General features: G+C 37.6%; 1 protein-coding gene across 3 annotated transcripts in view; it reads right to left on the bottom strand.

Annotated features, from left to right (window-relative positions):
• Nucleotides 1–5209: 5209 nt before the first annotated feature.
• The window catches only part of ARID4B (AT-rich interaction domain 4B), a 142442-nt gene continuing 130538 nt past the window's right edge, over nucleotides 5210–17113 (bottom strand). For all 3 annotated transcript variants that reach the window (XM_075126910.1, XM_075126913.1, XM_075126909.1), the window contains 4 exons: nucleotides 15237–15350; nucleotides 13216–13431; nucleotides 10159–10305; nucleotides 5210–6972 (listed from right to left, as the gene is read on the bottom strand). In XM_075126910.1, coding sequence (XP_074983011.1) covers nucleotides 6842–6972; nucleotides 10159–10305; nucleotides 13216–13431; nucleotides 15237–15350 — 608 coding nt within the window. In that variant the 3' untranslated portion in view covers nucleotides 5210–6841. The remainder of the gene's footprint in view (nucleotides 6973–10158; nucleotides 10306–13215; nucleotides 13432–15236; nucleotides 15351–17113) is intronic.

Below are 17113 nucleotides of genomic sequence, written 5' to 3' on the forward strand. Positions count from 1 at the left end.
CCTCTCTCTGCACTGAGATGAGGGTGGAAGTGCGCTGAGAACAGGGCTGGGGGTAAAGGAGCAGGCTGGGGGTTGGGGTGCAGGGTCTGGCCAGGAGCTAGAATGAGGGAGGGGGCTCAGGGTTGGGGCAGGAGGTTTGGGTGTGGAGCACTTACCTGGGCAGCTCCCATTTGGTGCAGGTGGGAATGTGGGGGTGTGTGCAGGAGCTCCCATTTGGTGCTCAGGGTGGGGATGTGGGGGGTGCAGGAGTCAGGGCTGGGGGGGCTGGGTATGTGTGGGGGGTGCCGGAGTCAGGGCACGGGGCTAGGGTGTGTGGGTGGTGCAGGGGTCAGGGCAGAGGGCTGGGTGTGTGTGAGGGGGGTGCAGGGGTCAGGGCAGAGGGCTGGGGGGTTCAGGGGTGAGGGCAGAGAGTGTGTGAAGTGGGTGCAGGGGTTAGGGCAGAGAGCTGGGGGTGTGGGCTGGGGTCGTGGGGGTGCTCCCAGCCTCCTGCCCTGAGTGGCTCACGGCAGGGGGCTGGAGGGGACATGCCGATTCCACCCCCTTCCCCAAGGTCCCCGGAGCAGAGAGCTGCTGCAGCTCCGCTTTTCCCTCTCCCGCTCTGTAGGAAGGGCCATCAGCTGATCGGCCACAGGGAGGGAGAGAAGGAGGGGCAGGAACCCAGCATGCCTGGGGAAGAGGCTGGGGGAAGGGGAAAGCTTGCCTGCCCTGCAAGGAGAGGGCGGGGGGCAGAGAAGGCTGGGCCAGGGCGAATTTTTAGTGGCATGCTGCTGTCTGCCGGGGTCCCCGGCCGACAGCAGTGTGCCATTAAAAATTGGCTTGTGTGCCATCTTTGGCATGTGTGCCATAGGTTGCCGACCCCTGATCTAAGGTCTTCAGAACCAGGGGACCATTCCCTTACTCTGTCATGTTTTGATTGGAGAGAGTCAACTACTTACGTTAATTTTCTACCTATGTTAATTTCTTGCTTTGATCATTTTATTTGAGTATTCACGTCTGTTTGACACGTGAGAAAACAGGTATTCCTGGAAATTCAAACACAATATTCACATTATTACAAATAACTTGTGTCCTCAAAACACTTATTTTAAATGATTGGCACCCACTGAATAAATTTTTGATATGGATCCCACTACCAGAGGGTTGCAACCTGCTCTCTTAATAAGGCTCTTCATTACAAGACTGTCAGATATTCAGTAAGTACAAATCCTTGTCTCTCAATCTTCCAGTACAAACATTATACTCTATCAGATCGCTTACCATAACACAAAAACTCATCTCCTGGAAACAAACTTGCACAGGATTCATTTATACACCAACTTCACTTCCTTTGCACAAATACATACTACATTTTCTGTACTTGCTATGTTACGCTATATTTAGGCTTGAAGGGATTAGATTTTATTAGTAAATGTCAATTTTGCCATACACACAAACCAATGAAAGGTATTTATATCAATAATTGAAATTTACATATAAGCAGAGTAAGAAAAATGCTGCTTGAGAATTCATTTAAATTTAAGGATATTTATTTTGTATATTTGATCTGTTGACAAATTGTGTTTAAAGTTATAAAGTTTTAACTTTTTGAATCTCACCATCTACTGTCGTCAGTCTCCCCCACCATAATTTTGCAAAATTGAAAATTTAAATTGACAATCTAAAAAATGCTTAAAAATAACATGTCAACGTTATTTTTAAAAAATCAAATTCAGACAAGCCTAACTATAGCATATGACTTTGACAGTCATCTAAAAGTATACAAAATATAAGCTGTCACAGCTGCGTATATAGTATAGATAGCAAGTACGAAGAAAAGATGGTTCTTGGAAGATTATGTAATGTATACACTATAGCCTAAGTGAATGACAGGGATGCAGTTGACTTAAAGGTATCTTTACAGTCTCCTGATTGTGGGGCCATCCAGGTGTCAGTTTTGTTCCATGCCCTTGCTGCAAGTTAGAACTGATCTCAGGATGATGTCTCTTGTGCCAGTTGCCAATGGGACATTTCTGCTACCAGGGATGCCCTGGCCATGCTCATGCTAGAGAGGCCAAGAGGAGCTTGGTTAAGAGCCTCGACTGCAGCTCTGTGGCACCCCAGGTTTTCCACAGGCAAGGGCAATGATCAAGGGACTAGATCTGCTGGATTTAGGCAACTCTTGTGTTGTGGGACCCAACTGAAAAGTGCTGCAGTGGAGGAGAAAATTTGCTTCTCAGCCTACAATTTCAAAAGTTTAGTAATTTTCTGTGGCTAGGATGGCACACCTTAAAGGAGCTTGGTTTTCAGAGAGTGGGCTGTTCAGAAGTTTTCAAAAATCAAGCCCCCTTTAGGGTGTCAAACAGTGCACCCAGAAACTGAAGCAATATATTTACTCATTTTTAAAAATCAGGGCCCTAGTTCTTCATAGGAATATTAAGGGCCCAAATATGTCATGTGTTTGCTACTATAAGAGTAATATAATTTTGAATAAACATAGCCAATAGTGTTATGATGTCACATTGTATCATATTATGAAGAGGAAACCTTTCTTTTCAAGGAAATATTGGGATATAGAACCGTAGGAAACTCAGAAAAGTTTGCTACATTAGTGTTTTTTCGGGGATAGGGGGTTTTACTACAGAATGTTGGTTTTCCTTTAGATATGAAAAGGATTGAACTGCCTGTTCAATTTTCTCACATCCATGATCTGCTGGGTAATAAAAAGACTCAAGGATTCACTCTTTGCCATGAGATGAATTGAAAATTCTGCTCTCTACTTCTTCTGAGTCTCCAAGTCAGGGGATGATGTTGCCCTCCTTCAGCAGCCAGCATTCTCATGGAAGTTTCTGGACCAAATTCAGCTATGTGTAAATTACATGTGCAGCATGCATTGGCTAGAAAATAAACTGATACACTTGATTTGCTGGCAATTTAAATAAAAAGAAAAAACAGTCGGTAAACCCAAAAACTTTTTTGGGGGGAATTTTTGGCAAATCAGTAAGTTAACAAAATGTTTTGGGTTGGACAGAATGTTTCATTTTGATTTTGGGCACTATTTAACAAAAGCAAAGGAAATTTGGAAATGAAAGGCTAGAATCACCAGAGGACTTAGGCACAGATCTCAAAGCCAAGAAGGAACCTCTCCTGTTGAAGCTGTTTAAATAATTAAACATTAATTTGGTCACAGTAAGAAAGTGACAGTATAGCCTGGTTGTTGAGGACTCACCTGGGACTGGGACAGCAGAGTTCCAATTCCTGCTCCAGAATGGGGATTCAAATCTGGGTCTCCTACATCCCCGGTGGGTACCCTAACCCCTGGGCTATTTGTATAAGGCAGGAGCTCCTCCTTGATTTTATGACTGGCACTCTAAGTCTGCTTGAGAATCTATCCACACAAAATCAAAACATTTTGTTAAAAAAAATCAATCATTTTGGCATCTCAATTTTTTTCCCCCTGATAATTTGCCAAATTCTATACAAATTCACAAAGTGTTTTGGTCAATCCAAATCTGCAAGTTTTTTTTTTTTTTTTTTTGGTGCAAAAAAGTTTCAGATGAAGAACTGTGCCCAGATCAAATCCTAAGTAGAAGTCTATGTCAAATTGGTAACTGTGTACTCACATTTTTGTTTTGGAATCGCAAATGTGAGAAGGACAGGGGGACAACTTTCAGTTCCATCTCACAGCCACAGGCGTAAGAAGGAATTACAGGTCGGTTGGCCTATTATTCCCTTTATGCTCTTGGCTGGGTGGATGGGGGTGGGGAGGGTGCAAGGACACACAAGGCACAGGTGTGGCCCAACAGACACTGCAGGCAAAAAGATTATAGTTTTGAGTGCTTGGGGTACATGAGACCCACCAAGAGTGGAATGTATATGGACAAGCACTTGAAGAATTTTTATTACTTGTGATATGAGAGAAGGAAAAAGCTCAAATGATTCAAAGAGTCTAGGAAATTTGAAGGTCTGACAGGTAAAAACATTTTTTTCTTGGAATTCGTGAGATACTGACCTGCAGAGTACCATTTACAGAGAATTGCTTTTCAGAATGGAACTTCACTCTAGCACCTCTAGAGCAATTTATAATACTGAAAGTATTCATTAAATCACATGGAAAGAAATACAGTAAAGAAAGGGATAATATCTGTATTTGATGGCATGGCTGCCTGCAATATTATTCTACTGCTAGTGAGAGTATCATTCACCTTAATGAAAAATGTGTGGTTTCTAGCTTTCCTCTCCACTTTTAAGAAGCAAAAAAATTCCCTTCAGTGAGAAAGCTCCCAAAAATAGATAAATCAGATTTCTGGGGAAGATGGATTAGGGGGGAAGATAACAAGGAGTAATTAGACCAAAAAAGATACAGGAAGGATAGAATCCTGACCTGCTTACTGAGACTGACTTCCACTAAATCCAGTAAGTGTTTTATTAGAGTAAAAGCTATTTGTCCAAAAAGCAGATGCGGAAGCATAGTCTAGTGGGTGAACTTTGCCCTCAGTTCCACAGGAGCAATTCCCAATGAAACCAATGCAAGTTACATCTACTGATGGGGAAACACAGGCACATGCTTAACTTTACTACTATGACCAGTCAATTAAGTCATTTAAATCAATGGGATTTCTCATGGTCCTAAAGTTAAGCATGTGCCTAAGTGTTTGGAGGATCGGAGCCTCAGGTGGCAGAATGTTAGTAATAAAAATAATCAAGCCTTGCTAAACTGCATATTAATTATTCGTTATTTAACAAAGTCTGATTGATAATACATCAGTTTGCACATGCAATAGCATTTTAATCAGATGAGTGAAGTCTGTATGCATAGGATCAAATTCAGACCTAGGATAAGCAAGAGCATTTCCAGTTATTTCACTGGAGTTCTGCTTTCACCTCATCTGAACTTGGCCAATAGATATTAGAGGTCAGCAAATACCTTAAGCATCTTTTTTTTCACATTTTCAAAACTAACAGAATTAAAGTGGCTCAAATCCAGTCTTTAATTATACTGATGCAACCTCATTTATGTCAATTTGCCAAATTAATCAGTAACATGGCTCTGTAGAGGATGAATTTGGCCAAATTGAGAAGAGAATTTGGCCCAGTATATTTTTCTCAAAATTATTCCTTATATATTTATTTCTTACAACACAACCAATACAATTAGCTTAACTGATTCTACAATTGCGTGTCATTTAAATGAACACACTAAAATTACTTAATTAAACTGTTAGAAACAAAATCAGGGATTCACAAACTATGGCATTTTATTTCAGAGGCCTTTGCTTACATTTGTACAATATATTACATAGTTCTCCATTGTCTTCAGAACCTAATATATACTTTATAGCTTTTTTCTATAAGCTTTTCCTTCAATGTTTGTCAACAAATTTTTACAGTCTTGTACAAATCTGAATACTTTGAAACCATTTTCAATAAAATCAGTTACCGTAAGCACACACTACGAAGACTGAAAACGCTTTTCTTAGAAAAGTCGAATGTAAAGGATTCTGACACTCTAGCATCTACAAACAAAACCTTTTGAAATTACATGTTGTATTGCCAAAAAACAAAGAAAAACATGCCAGCCCCTTTTTCCCCCAGCCAAAATAAGTACACAGAACTACAATTAAAACAGTAAAACAATCTGTACAATAAAGTACTGTGTATTAACAGTGCCAGGTATTAAATAGCTTGAATGAACACTTCCGCAATATACAAATGTCTTACAAAGATGTATAATTAACAGGAGAGAGCTTGGGATTCATACAACATAAAATCAATACATGTGAAAACAGTTTTGAATTGGGTCTGGATTTTGTACAAGGCATTTTTAAAAAAAAATGAATGTCTAACACTCAGCTAGCTATTTGTATTAAAAACAACTATCCTTTTGTGGCAGTGTTCATATCAGCAACCACAAACGATATTAACACAGCTTTCTCCTTCTTGAAGTCCTCTCAGTTGCAGCTCGTAATAAAATAAGCATTACAAATGAAATATCTGTTGTTTTAAGGGAAAAGAAACATTTACAAGAAAACACAAAAATATAACTGTTATAATCCATTATGAATAAATATACACTTTAAACTGGCTAAATACAATCTTTATACATTGTTTAAGATTCAATACAGTTTGATAGCCATTTTCTTCCTTTTGTCATAATGTATTTTATCAAAATTAAAAAAAATACTGATTCATAGAAAAATGGCAAAGTACAGTAGTTCCATTCCAATTAATGGGTTATTAAAACCCATAGTTACCTATTAGCCTAATTCAAACCTGTAAACATTAGTCAGTCTTTTTAAAAGAGAATCTTCATATTTGGTTATCAGGACTGATGTCAAAACATCCTACTAACTGCAGGTTTTGAATTTAATACATGTGCTTGACTTATACAATTAAAGCCACTATGAGGTGACTTAGAAGTTAAAAAACAATTCGTTTGTACAAATGAAAATAGGTTCAATATTTGTCATAAATAAATGGAAAAATATCAAATGTTCCAGCTTTAACAAAATACCAGGGAATACATGTACAGTAAGCCTTAACACATCAATTAGGCCCAACCAACAACTGTATGCTTACTGTACTGTCTCTACAGGCAGTGAACAGCCTCTCCATTTGCCACAGTGGAAGGCCTCGAGTCACTAGACATACAATTCCCAGACAAGTTGGAAACAATTATTGCTTGAGGAAAAGCAGTTTGTTGTACTTTTTCTTCATAAAAGTGCACTTAAGTGCAAAGTTAGCTTGTCAAGAAACAATTTTTAAATACAAAATAGTGCTTGTCTGAATTTTGTGCCACTGTGCAGTATAAAAAAAGTGGCCCTCAGCAGCCATTAAGTGCAAAGTGCTTTGGCAAGTCCTGCTGTCACCTGCACTCAACTGACATCCCATTTTGTGATGAACTTGACATAGATGGTTCTGCTAAAGTTAACATAACTGCGGCTGTAATGGAACTGGAGGAAGGTGAGGAAGAAGAAGAAGATGTAATAGTGGCACCTATGACATAAAGAAAAACAAAAAGGTTTAAATAAATGTACTAAAATAAAATAAAAAAATACTTTGCATGTACATTAGCATCTCTTACCCGACGACCTCAAAGCAGATTATAAACATTAAAGGGACACTATCAACTTAAAACCTAGCCAGTTAAAATAATAAAAATAATTAAAAGTAGTTTCACCCGCTCCCAAGTGCCCCTGCCAATTGTTGTGATTTTGCCATCATGTTATATAACAAGAGTAGTGCAGATCAGAAGCTAATTTTATTTTGACAGGTTTCAGAGTAACAGCCGTGTTAGTCTGTATTCGCAAAAAGAAAAGGAGTACTTGTGGCACCTTAGAGACTAACCAATTTATTTGCTCATGCTCAAATAAATTGGTTAGTCTCTAAGGTGCCACAAGTACTCCTTTTCTTTTTAATTTTATTTTGTGGCTCTTGTCACATGCCATTGGTGGGGGGTTAACAAAAGGTTCTAACCCTGTAATACAAGAAGGTCGGTATCCACTGACCCCAACAACTACTACAAATTTTTTTATTAATAATTAATTCTTTACAATTTCTTGTCGCTGTGTGAAAGACCAAGACAAACAAGGAAACTGACTGTATGGGTCCATTATACTACATTACTATACATTACTATTACTATAAGGTGGGCAAACAATTGGTTGAAAAACCATATTCAGGGAATAGCTGTCAATGGTTCCTGTTACACTGGGAGGATACAAATAGTGGAGTCCCAGAGGGGTCTCTCCTGGGCCTGGTATTATTCAATATTTTCATTAATGACTTGGATAATGGAGTGGAGAATGTGCTTATAAAATCTGCAGATAACACCATGGTGGGAGGTGATACTTTGGAGGACAGGATTAGAATTCAAAATGACCTTGATAAATTGGAGAACTGATTTGAATCAACAAGAGGAAATTCAGTAATGACCAATGCAAAGTACTATACTTAGGGAGGAAAAATCAAATGCACAACTACAAAATGGGGAATAACTGGCTGGGCAGTAGTACTGCTGAAAAGGATCTGGGAGTTATAGCGGATCAAAATTTGAACATGAGCCAAGAACATGATGAAGCTGTGAAAAAGGCTAATATCATTCTTGGGTGTATTAAGAGGAAAGTCACATATAAGACACAGGAGACAATTGTCCCACTCGACTTGGCACTGGTGAGGCCTCAGCTGGAGTACTCTGTCCAGTTTTGGGTGCTACAGTTTAAGAAAGATGTGGCCAAACTGGAGAGAGGGGAACAACAAAAATGATAAAAGGTTTAGAAAAGCTGAGCTATCAGGAAGGTTAAAAAAATGGACATGTTTAGTCCTAAGAAAAAAAGAGTTGAGGGGGCAGCTGGTAACAGTCTTCAAATATGTTAAGGGGTGTACCAAGAGGACTGTAACAATTGTTCTCCATGTCCGCTGAAGGTAGAACAAGAAATCATCTGCTGCAAGGGACATTTAGGTTAGATAGTTAGAAAGTTTTTCCTAATATAAGGATAGTTAAGATCTGGATTAAGTTACCAGGAGAGGTTATATAATCCCCATCATTGGAGATTTTTTAAAAAGACATCAATCAAACACCTGTCAGAGATGGCCTAGGTATACTTAGTCGTGCCTTCGGTGCTGGGGGATGGACAAGATAACCTATCCCTGTTGCTTCCAGCTTTACATTTCTATGACTTCATTGTTTCCCCGTATAATCATGGTGTTGTCAAACGTACAAAGTGAACAAATGAAGAATAGAGAAAACTATTTCTCTCCAATATCTTTCAGCAGTAATAATATATATTATTTATAACAACAGTATGTATAACATTTTCAGAGAGAAGTGTGACTTAAGATGGTGTTCCTTTAAAAGTAGTTAATGAAGTAATGACTCTTGCTAATGGAGAGCTAATATTTTATAATTTATCATGGAAATCATGATAAATGATTTTATAGTAAATTATTATACTTATCTGTAAAAAAAATCAAGCTATTAATATTGAATTTTGCATACATTTACTAGAAAAAGTTAGTTTTATAAATCTTCAAAAAAATGTAGATCCTCTTAGAGAATAAAACAGAATACATCCCTCTGAAAATGTTCTTTTCATATGGAGTGCTGTTGACTAAAAATGTTGGATACCTGAATTGTATTTTTGTGGGATTATTTTTATTTGAATTCTTGAAGAATTTCTAGATATCTATACAAACATTTTGCTGACAACTTTACAAATGCTATTAACGTGAATGCTAGCCCAGGACATTGCATGAATTTGCCATACTTCTCAGATGGCTGCACTGAAATCCCTAGAAACAGTGTCATGTGGCATTGTCAGGTAGTTTAAGTGCAAACATTTAGGCTTTGTATTTTAAATGATTATATAAACCTAATATTAAATAGAAATGTTTTCATGAATTTCAGTGAAAACCACTTTGCACTGAAATGTTCCCCTACAGTTTTTATAATACAAACACAGCAGTCCTGTGCTAGTATATGAAATAGAAACAGATGAATTTTATTAGGTTTTCATTAGCTGAACAAGGTGCAAAACAGTAAGAAAGTCAGTATAAATGGTGAAAAGTACATTAGATAATTAAAACTGAAATTAAAAAACTCCCAACTAATCTGTCATTGCTAAAAAAAAAAAAAAAAAAAAAAAAGCAGCCCATTCTGGTAAATCACGTAAGCAAGTGTTTAACTTTAAGCACATGAGTAATCAGAGTCAATGTGATTACTTATGTGGTTAAATTTAAGCTCCTACCTAAATGCTTTGTTGGAGTCGGGCCAAAGATAGACGTTTGTCTTTCAAAACATATTTTTTTTAACCTGACAGTATTCTTTAAAAAAAATAAAGGCTGCATTAGTAGTGAAACAAAAGGAACCTGTGTACTGGATTACAGTATCATGGTTTCTATTGTTGGCATCTATTAAAATGACAAATGTACTTATATGGTATGCTGGAAAAACAATTTTTCATGAAGAGTTACCCAACATTTATGGAAACATAAATGTTACATGTGTTACAAAGATCAACCCAAGAAAAACATTCTTTTGGACTTTTAATTTAACTTGTTGGAAATTAACAGGTATATGCATTAGAAATTTTTGGCAGAGATCTAAGGGCCACATTCCTCAGGTACAATGGGTAATCCCACTGCATGGCATACACAGGACAGAATTTAACCTTAAGTACTTACTTTCCCGTTCCTTTTTCTTCAAGCGCTTTCTTCTTCGGTCAATGGAAGCTACCTCAGATTTTAAGGACAGGTAGTGTTTCCTAATTTCTTGCAATTTTTCCTGTAGGATTGTTATGCGCTCTGCACTTGTCAGATTTTCCAGGTCAGCTGTGAGTTAAATAACACCTCAGTTAATTATTAATATAGAACTGAAGTTTCCATAAAACTTTCTAGTTGTAAATTCTTGGGAGATGTTCAGATCCTATGGGGAGGGTATCGGAAAAGTATCAAGATAGAGGACAAAGCAGCGAAAAACCACAGCAACTTTAGTTGCCATCTATCACGATAGAGAGACAAGGTGGGTAAGGTCATATATTTTATTGGACCAATCACTGTTGGTGAAAGAGAGAAGCTTTCGAGCTACACAGAGCTCTTCTTCAGCTCTGTGTAGCTCGAAAGCTTGTCTCTTTCACCAACAGAAATTGGCCCACTAAAAGATATTATCTCACCCATCTTATATCTCTAATACAGTATCTTGGAACCACATAGTTACAACACAGCCAACATCTATCAATACAGATTTTTCTCCTCAAACACCACGAATGGCAGACAGGAAAATATTTTTGAGATGGGAAAAAACGAACAAACAAGGTTTTTTGTTTTATGTTTATGAAGATTAATAAGCATTTTCAGGATTAAATATCCAGAACTGAATCCTTAGATGGGCACAAATGGGGTCAAAAACAGGTGGGCATGAGTCTTAATTCGGGACAAGCAGAGCTCTGACAAAGAGAGTAGCATGGCCTTCAGGGAGCCAGCCAGTTATGGCTTCATGATTCTGTAGCACAGTCTGTGCTCGCTCCAATGTGAATTAGAACATACTAGGGGGCTGCTCTAAGTGAGGGACTGTACAATAACTGAGGATCAGTGTAGCATAACAGAGCTCTTCCTCCTTCCCTATCTACTCCCAATATGCCTCTTCTTCCCCTGGCATTTTATCCTGGGATGTTGGTAGGAACAGGCACTGGCTCTGATGGTTTTACTCTCACTGAGAGTTCCCCTCTGTAGGGAAATTCACAGGTGACCAGATATGGTTAAAATTCAACTCCTTTGTGCCACCTGAGAGATGCAAAAAAGAACAGATCTGACCCTGTGTCTGATGTGCAGGAGGGTAGGGAAGAAGGGAATAAAAAAAGAACCCTTATGGGAGCTGTGTGGGAAATCTGCACATCTCATTTGAGCGGATTACTGAGTGAGGTTTGGGTAGAGCAGGGGCATGACAGGTGGATGAAAGCACAGCACAGAGCCACATAGTTACAAACTTCTGAAGGAAAACAGAAAGCTATGCCGGCTATTCTCCCATCAGCAGTAGAAGTGGAATGTGACCCTGGTGTGACGAAGGAATTATTTTTAATTATGTTTCTTACAGTAGTGCCCAAGGACCAACCAAGAATGGGGTCCCATTGTGCTCGGCACTATACAAACACAAAGTTGCAACAGATTTTCCTTTTCCTGAGATTCTGTCCTCTCAAATTTCTTCACAGTTTCAGCAAGCAAAGTTTCTTTACTCTCAAGCTTTACTCACAGATTTAGGATTGGGCTCCAAGGGTTTAGCATCAGATTCTCTGGTCCTTAAAATGACTGAAGATGGCAAGTGAAGAATTCCCTGTGTGCAGGTGAATTCTCTGCTCCTTTTTATTCATGCATGTGTGCTTGGGGGAGAAGAGAGAATCATGGACGGTTTTATGACCAAGACCTAATTATCTGGACTTTTAAAATCAAAGCCGTAACACCTGGCTCTGAATTGTCCAAGGTGACATTCTAACTTGACCAGTGGAGCTCCTGAAATGGACGTAAAAGCCATGCAAAGGTATACAAATGAGACCTCATCACCAAGAAGAGAAAAGTCTTGACAGCCACTTCGGGGAGTGCAAGAAAGCAGTGCCTTTCTATAAAATTGAAGACATGAAGCCTGAGGAACCTGAATTGGAAGCTGATTTAAAGGCTCCTGATTTCCCAGCTCTATTTTTTAGGAACATAAGGGAAGGAGAGGATTGGCAGAAAAGTCAGAAGGGAGCGAGTACAATTTTAAACTGCCCTCTTCTCCTATCCCCCTTAAGCCCCGCTACGCTTTCAGCAGTAGCTTGTAGCCCAACAGCCACTTCTAGTTCCCACTTTACAAAAAAAACAACAAAAACCTAAAGTCTGAGTTTACAACAGAAACAGAGCTGAAAACGGCTGTTGGACCACAAACTATTGCTGAAAGGGCAGATGGACGTATGGAGGACAGGATGAGGGGAAAAGGGTCTTAAATATGTTTGTTACATTAAATAAGAGGTGTTGAAGCCTTTCCCCATGTATTTTCTGTTGCCCTTCTTTTCTCCCCAGTAGAAGGATAGTGTTGCATTAACTGCCCCCTTCCCAAATTGTTTTCTAAAAGAAGGATTATTTAAAAAAAAAAAAAAGTTAAAATGAAGTTGCTCTCTAGTAGCAATAAGGCACTGCAGGGTCTGCATTAATCAGTTATTGATGAATTTTTCATGTGGATTAAAGTACATTCACTCCAACTTCATGCCTCACATACACCGAAGTTATCCAAGAACAGCTGACTAATACACAAAATGGAGAAGTTTATTGCTAGAACAGGATATAAATCTGTTCTGGTTCCAGTTTTGCTAAGGTAAAATGGAACACAAAGAAATTTAACTGACTACCAAGTCTGGGAAACTTCTGAGGGATCATCACAGGGGGGAAAAAAAGGTACGCAAGTCAACTTAAACATAAGAAGTATGAAATTCACACCAGTACTGGACAGTTTGCACAAAAACCTAAGAATGACTTTAAACCCTATGTGTAAAAAAATAAGTGGTATATAAGAAAGTGCACGGGGGTGGGCTTTCTGCATTTTGATCACAGTAAGTTTCACCCAAAAATAATTAAAAGTTAATCTTAGAGAAAGATAACTAAATTCAGAAACGTTAGGACTGAAAGTAATTCTGAAAGAAAATACTTTAGTATTTTATTTACTATGTCTTGCTACAAGAACAAACTAGATCTAGTTTAAAAAAAGGCACTTACACATTTGAAAACTCCATTTATAAACTTTAGGCAAACGATTATTCTGTTCCTTGAGATCAGATTCCTTCTCTCCATTTTTCCCACATTTTCCTGGAGATTGTGTTCTTGCAGGTGATTTGGTATGGTGAGACTTCATTCCTGTGGAAACTGATTTTGCTGGCTGAGACTTGGTCATACTTTCACCAGCAGAAAGTTCTTCACTATCACTGCTGTTTGCTGAAGAAACACAAAAATACACAACATAGGTTTATTTTATTATTCAAACCACTAACTCCTCAAGTACTGGTTCCAAATATCAGAAAAGGGGTTACACCTTTTTTTCAGTATATAAAGGGTTAAATGCATCCCTGGTGAAGAGAGGGAGGTACAGAGTGGGCAGTAGGATCTGAATTGCAACCCCATGTGTTGCCTATAGAGATGGTGCTTGCTTATGTTTATACAGAAATATTGATTTGTAAGTAGGCCCAAAAATCTATTTCTTAAAAATAGGTTTGAAAATAGTCAAGCTAGGCCTGGTAAAATATGAATAAAGTGAACCAAGACAATTTAGAAGCAAGCTGAAGATAAGTTAGGACACAACCCCAGGTCATACTGTAAATATGTTTGGTCCTAGCTGGTTTCTATAAGTGTTTTAGATACAGTGTTAATGTTTTGGAAAATGCTATTTATATTAATAGATATTGCTATGGCATTTATGCAGATGTTAAATAAGATGACAATGTTAAATAGCCAATAAAAAAGTAGAAAATATTTAATTATGGTAAAAAAAGTAAATTTAATGTTAATTAATTAAGGAGTATTATTATAATTAATTATTAAAAGGGTAGCATGCTAATTTTAGATTAGGCACACGCATCCACCACCAAGGTACTGTTAGAGAAAGGATTATGTCCATTCTCGTCATTTAGGTATTGATCACCCCATAATGCATCGTTTCCCCATCAAATGTGAGTATAAATGCAGTATAGACTATATTGTAATGCCTGTTTGCTTAATTATTTTATATTAAATAAAGTTTTTAATTTTACCACTTACTGAGTCGTTCACAGTCCTCCAATAAATTAAATTATCTGTAACCACCCTGCTGGCTCGAGCCATAAAGAATTCAGTTTGGTTTTATTTGTTATTTTTAAATTACTAAGGGGGAACATATACATCTAAGGTGACGCATGACCTGCCCTTAAGATAAGTAAACGGGTAAGTGGTGGGGTGTGTGTGAAGAAATAAAAGTCAAATTTTGGCCCCTGAAAGTCCTGCACAAAAACTGACTACCTGGGCCTTGTGTAGGGAAGAGTGAATTTCACCTCCAGAATTGTTCAGGTAACATCAGAGTATATTCAGTAAAGATGTAGCCTCCATTAGAGGATAATGCAAAGCAACTGTCTAGTTTCATAGTGCAGGCAGGAAAAAGATCTATATATTCATTAATTAACATCTACTTATGAGGATATCCTGATGTTACCTCTTCATTTTTTATTTGGTTTACTTTAAAAGTCAGATGTACTTGTGAAGTGTTCCAATATGCAGCAAATAGTTTAGGTGGATGAATACAGGTCCTGTGTAATTACACTGGCAATACTGTGTAAATAATACGACCTCTAAATTATGTAAAATTGTGTGAAAACTGACCTTGCATAGTATGTAAGTTCACTTTGCATAGAGTTCCTATTCCCTTCCTTAAAATGTATGTATTTCCACACCCCAAAATATTTTCTTTCCTTCCCTCTTTGACAAAAACAGGCCCCGTAAAGTGCCACGTGCTTACAAGTCCCACTTAATTCAATGGGAGCTGAAAGCTTTGAGCACCTTATAGGCTCAGTCAGAGAAACAGCATAGCAAGAAATTTTAAATACTCTTGCACTCAGCGAAAGCAGCTTAATCATTTTAACATTTATTATGAATTCTCTACTTAGCACATTTTTCTAAAATGTTATCTTTATATAAACACTTCCTTCACTTGTCACTCAAATACAAGATGTTCTAAGTCTAGGTTTCATTTTGCACCAAGTTGCTATACTTACTGGTTTTGCTCTTCTTTTTGTTGTTCACCACTGATGTTTTGTGGCTTCTTTTCTGCTTTTTTGAGGAACCGCCTCCTCCCTGAGCATCTTTAAGTCTTTTTTGACCTGTACAGACTCCAATTTTAACAAATCATTAAATTCTTGGTGAAAACACTATACAACTTTGTATTTTAGGTGTTAAAGCATATCTATCTATATTAAAGCCTCAGGCAGATCCTCTGAGATTTAAGTTTACAGACAATCGTGACTTTTCTTCTCAGCGGCCATTAGCAGGATTTAATTATTTTATGTGTACACACAGGTAACTGATAATGGGGTGTGCGTGGGAAGCAGACAGTTTGCTAGTAGAAAGAGAAAATGTGTTAGATGTTTGCAAGTAACTAATAGGTGATATGATTCAATACAATTTTTCCTAACACATATGGACCTTTTGGTGTTTAAGTACTCCAAATTAAACAGGCATTTGTTCAGATGGCAAATTTATCAAGATTCATTAAAAGTGAAAGAATCAGAAAAGACCTCCACTTCTCTTTGATAATAATATAGATTTTAAAAGGCCTTAAGCAGTCTTGCAAACTCTGGAAACCAACAGTACCAACAATGTTATCAGAGTGCATTCACAGATCATGTAAGGCACCAATCAACAGTATCAGGTGTATTTTTTGGTGTGTTTTGTTTTTGTTTTTTTCAGATGAGATGGGGTAAGTATGAACTCTAAAATTCAGGAATCCCTCTGGCTGGTGAATCAGAAGCATCCAGCAATACCATAATAAAGTAAGATCCCACCACACTGTGAATAAAGTCCATTAACATATGTCAACCATACACTTGTTCTTTCATAGTAAAAAAAACACTTAGAAACTCTTCATCAGTGTAATTAGATGTGGACAGCATGTTACAGCTTAATTTCAAGGAAAAAAATGAAGCCACAGTGCATTAAACCTGCTTGAATGATTTTCTGTTTTAAAGTCTAGCAGGCAATTCTGAAGTACCAACAGCCTTTCATTTTGCCTTTTCCCCACCTCTCTCTTTCTCAGATTTAAAAACTGAAAGAACTATTGGTATTTATGGCTATAGGGAATAAAATTAGAAGAGGAAGGGAAAACTGAAATATATCCTAGGACATCTGGTTTAAAAAAAAAAATGCAATGGGAACTGTACAAGGCTCAGAAACTGCCTGATTTACAGATACCATGGGCTCGTGTAGCAAAATCATTCAAAAATTAAGGAACTACAGACACACACTCAATCCTGTTTTTAAACATGGGCACCTTGCATTTTACAAATGGAGAAGCATACAAATTGGAGAGGTGCTTAGAATAAAATATATAAAAAGTGATAATGTGTGACTGATACTACAAAACAAAACAGAACTTGAAAGGGAAAGGAGTCATCCTGGATTTCACACAGTACACGTTTTTTATACGTAGTACCTGGAAGCAGAACAGAAAAGTTTTCAACCTACTCATTATTAAGTGTGAGAGGGTTGTAAAGACTTACTTTATCACAGGCTCCAAAACTCAATTTCTTTCTCTAATCCTAATTATTCTCTTGCAAGAAGCATAACAAGAGCAGAACTAAAGAGGATACAGTGCTCTGAGAGCAGTGGACTGAGAAAACTTTCAGTTAAGCATTTTGCTCCTAAAAGTAGTTGCAAATTGCTAAAATGAAAAAAAAATTATATTGCAATTTCAGAATCCTGTTCATATCTCTGTAATTGTTTTCTTTAGCTTATTAATTTTTACACATATTATAGTAACTATGCTTATCTATGGGAGAAAATATGGCACACTTGAACTATTAAGTTGTATATTTTACAGAAAGCAATACAAACAAAACTTCGGAATGTCAATTTTTGTGTGAGTGTCCTTAAAAAC

Source organism: Caretta caretta, chromosome 3, assembly GCF_965140235.1.
Source record: "Caretta caretta isolate rCarCar2 chromosome 3, rCarCar1.hap1, whole genome shotgun sequence".
NCBI lineage: Eukaryota > Metazoa > Chordata > Testudines > Cheloniidae > Caretta > Caretta caretta.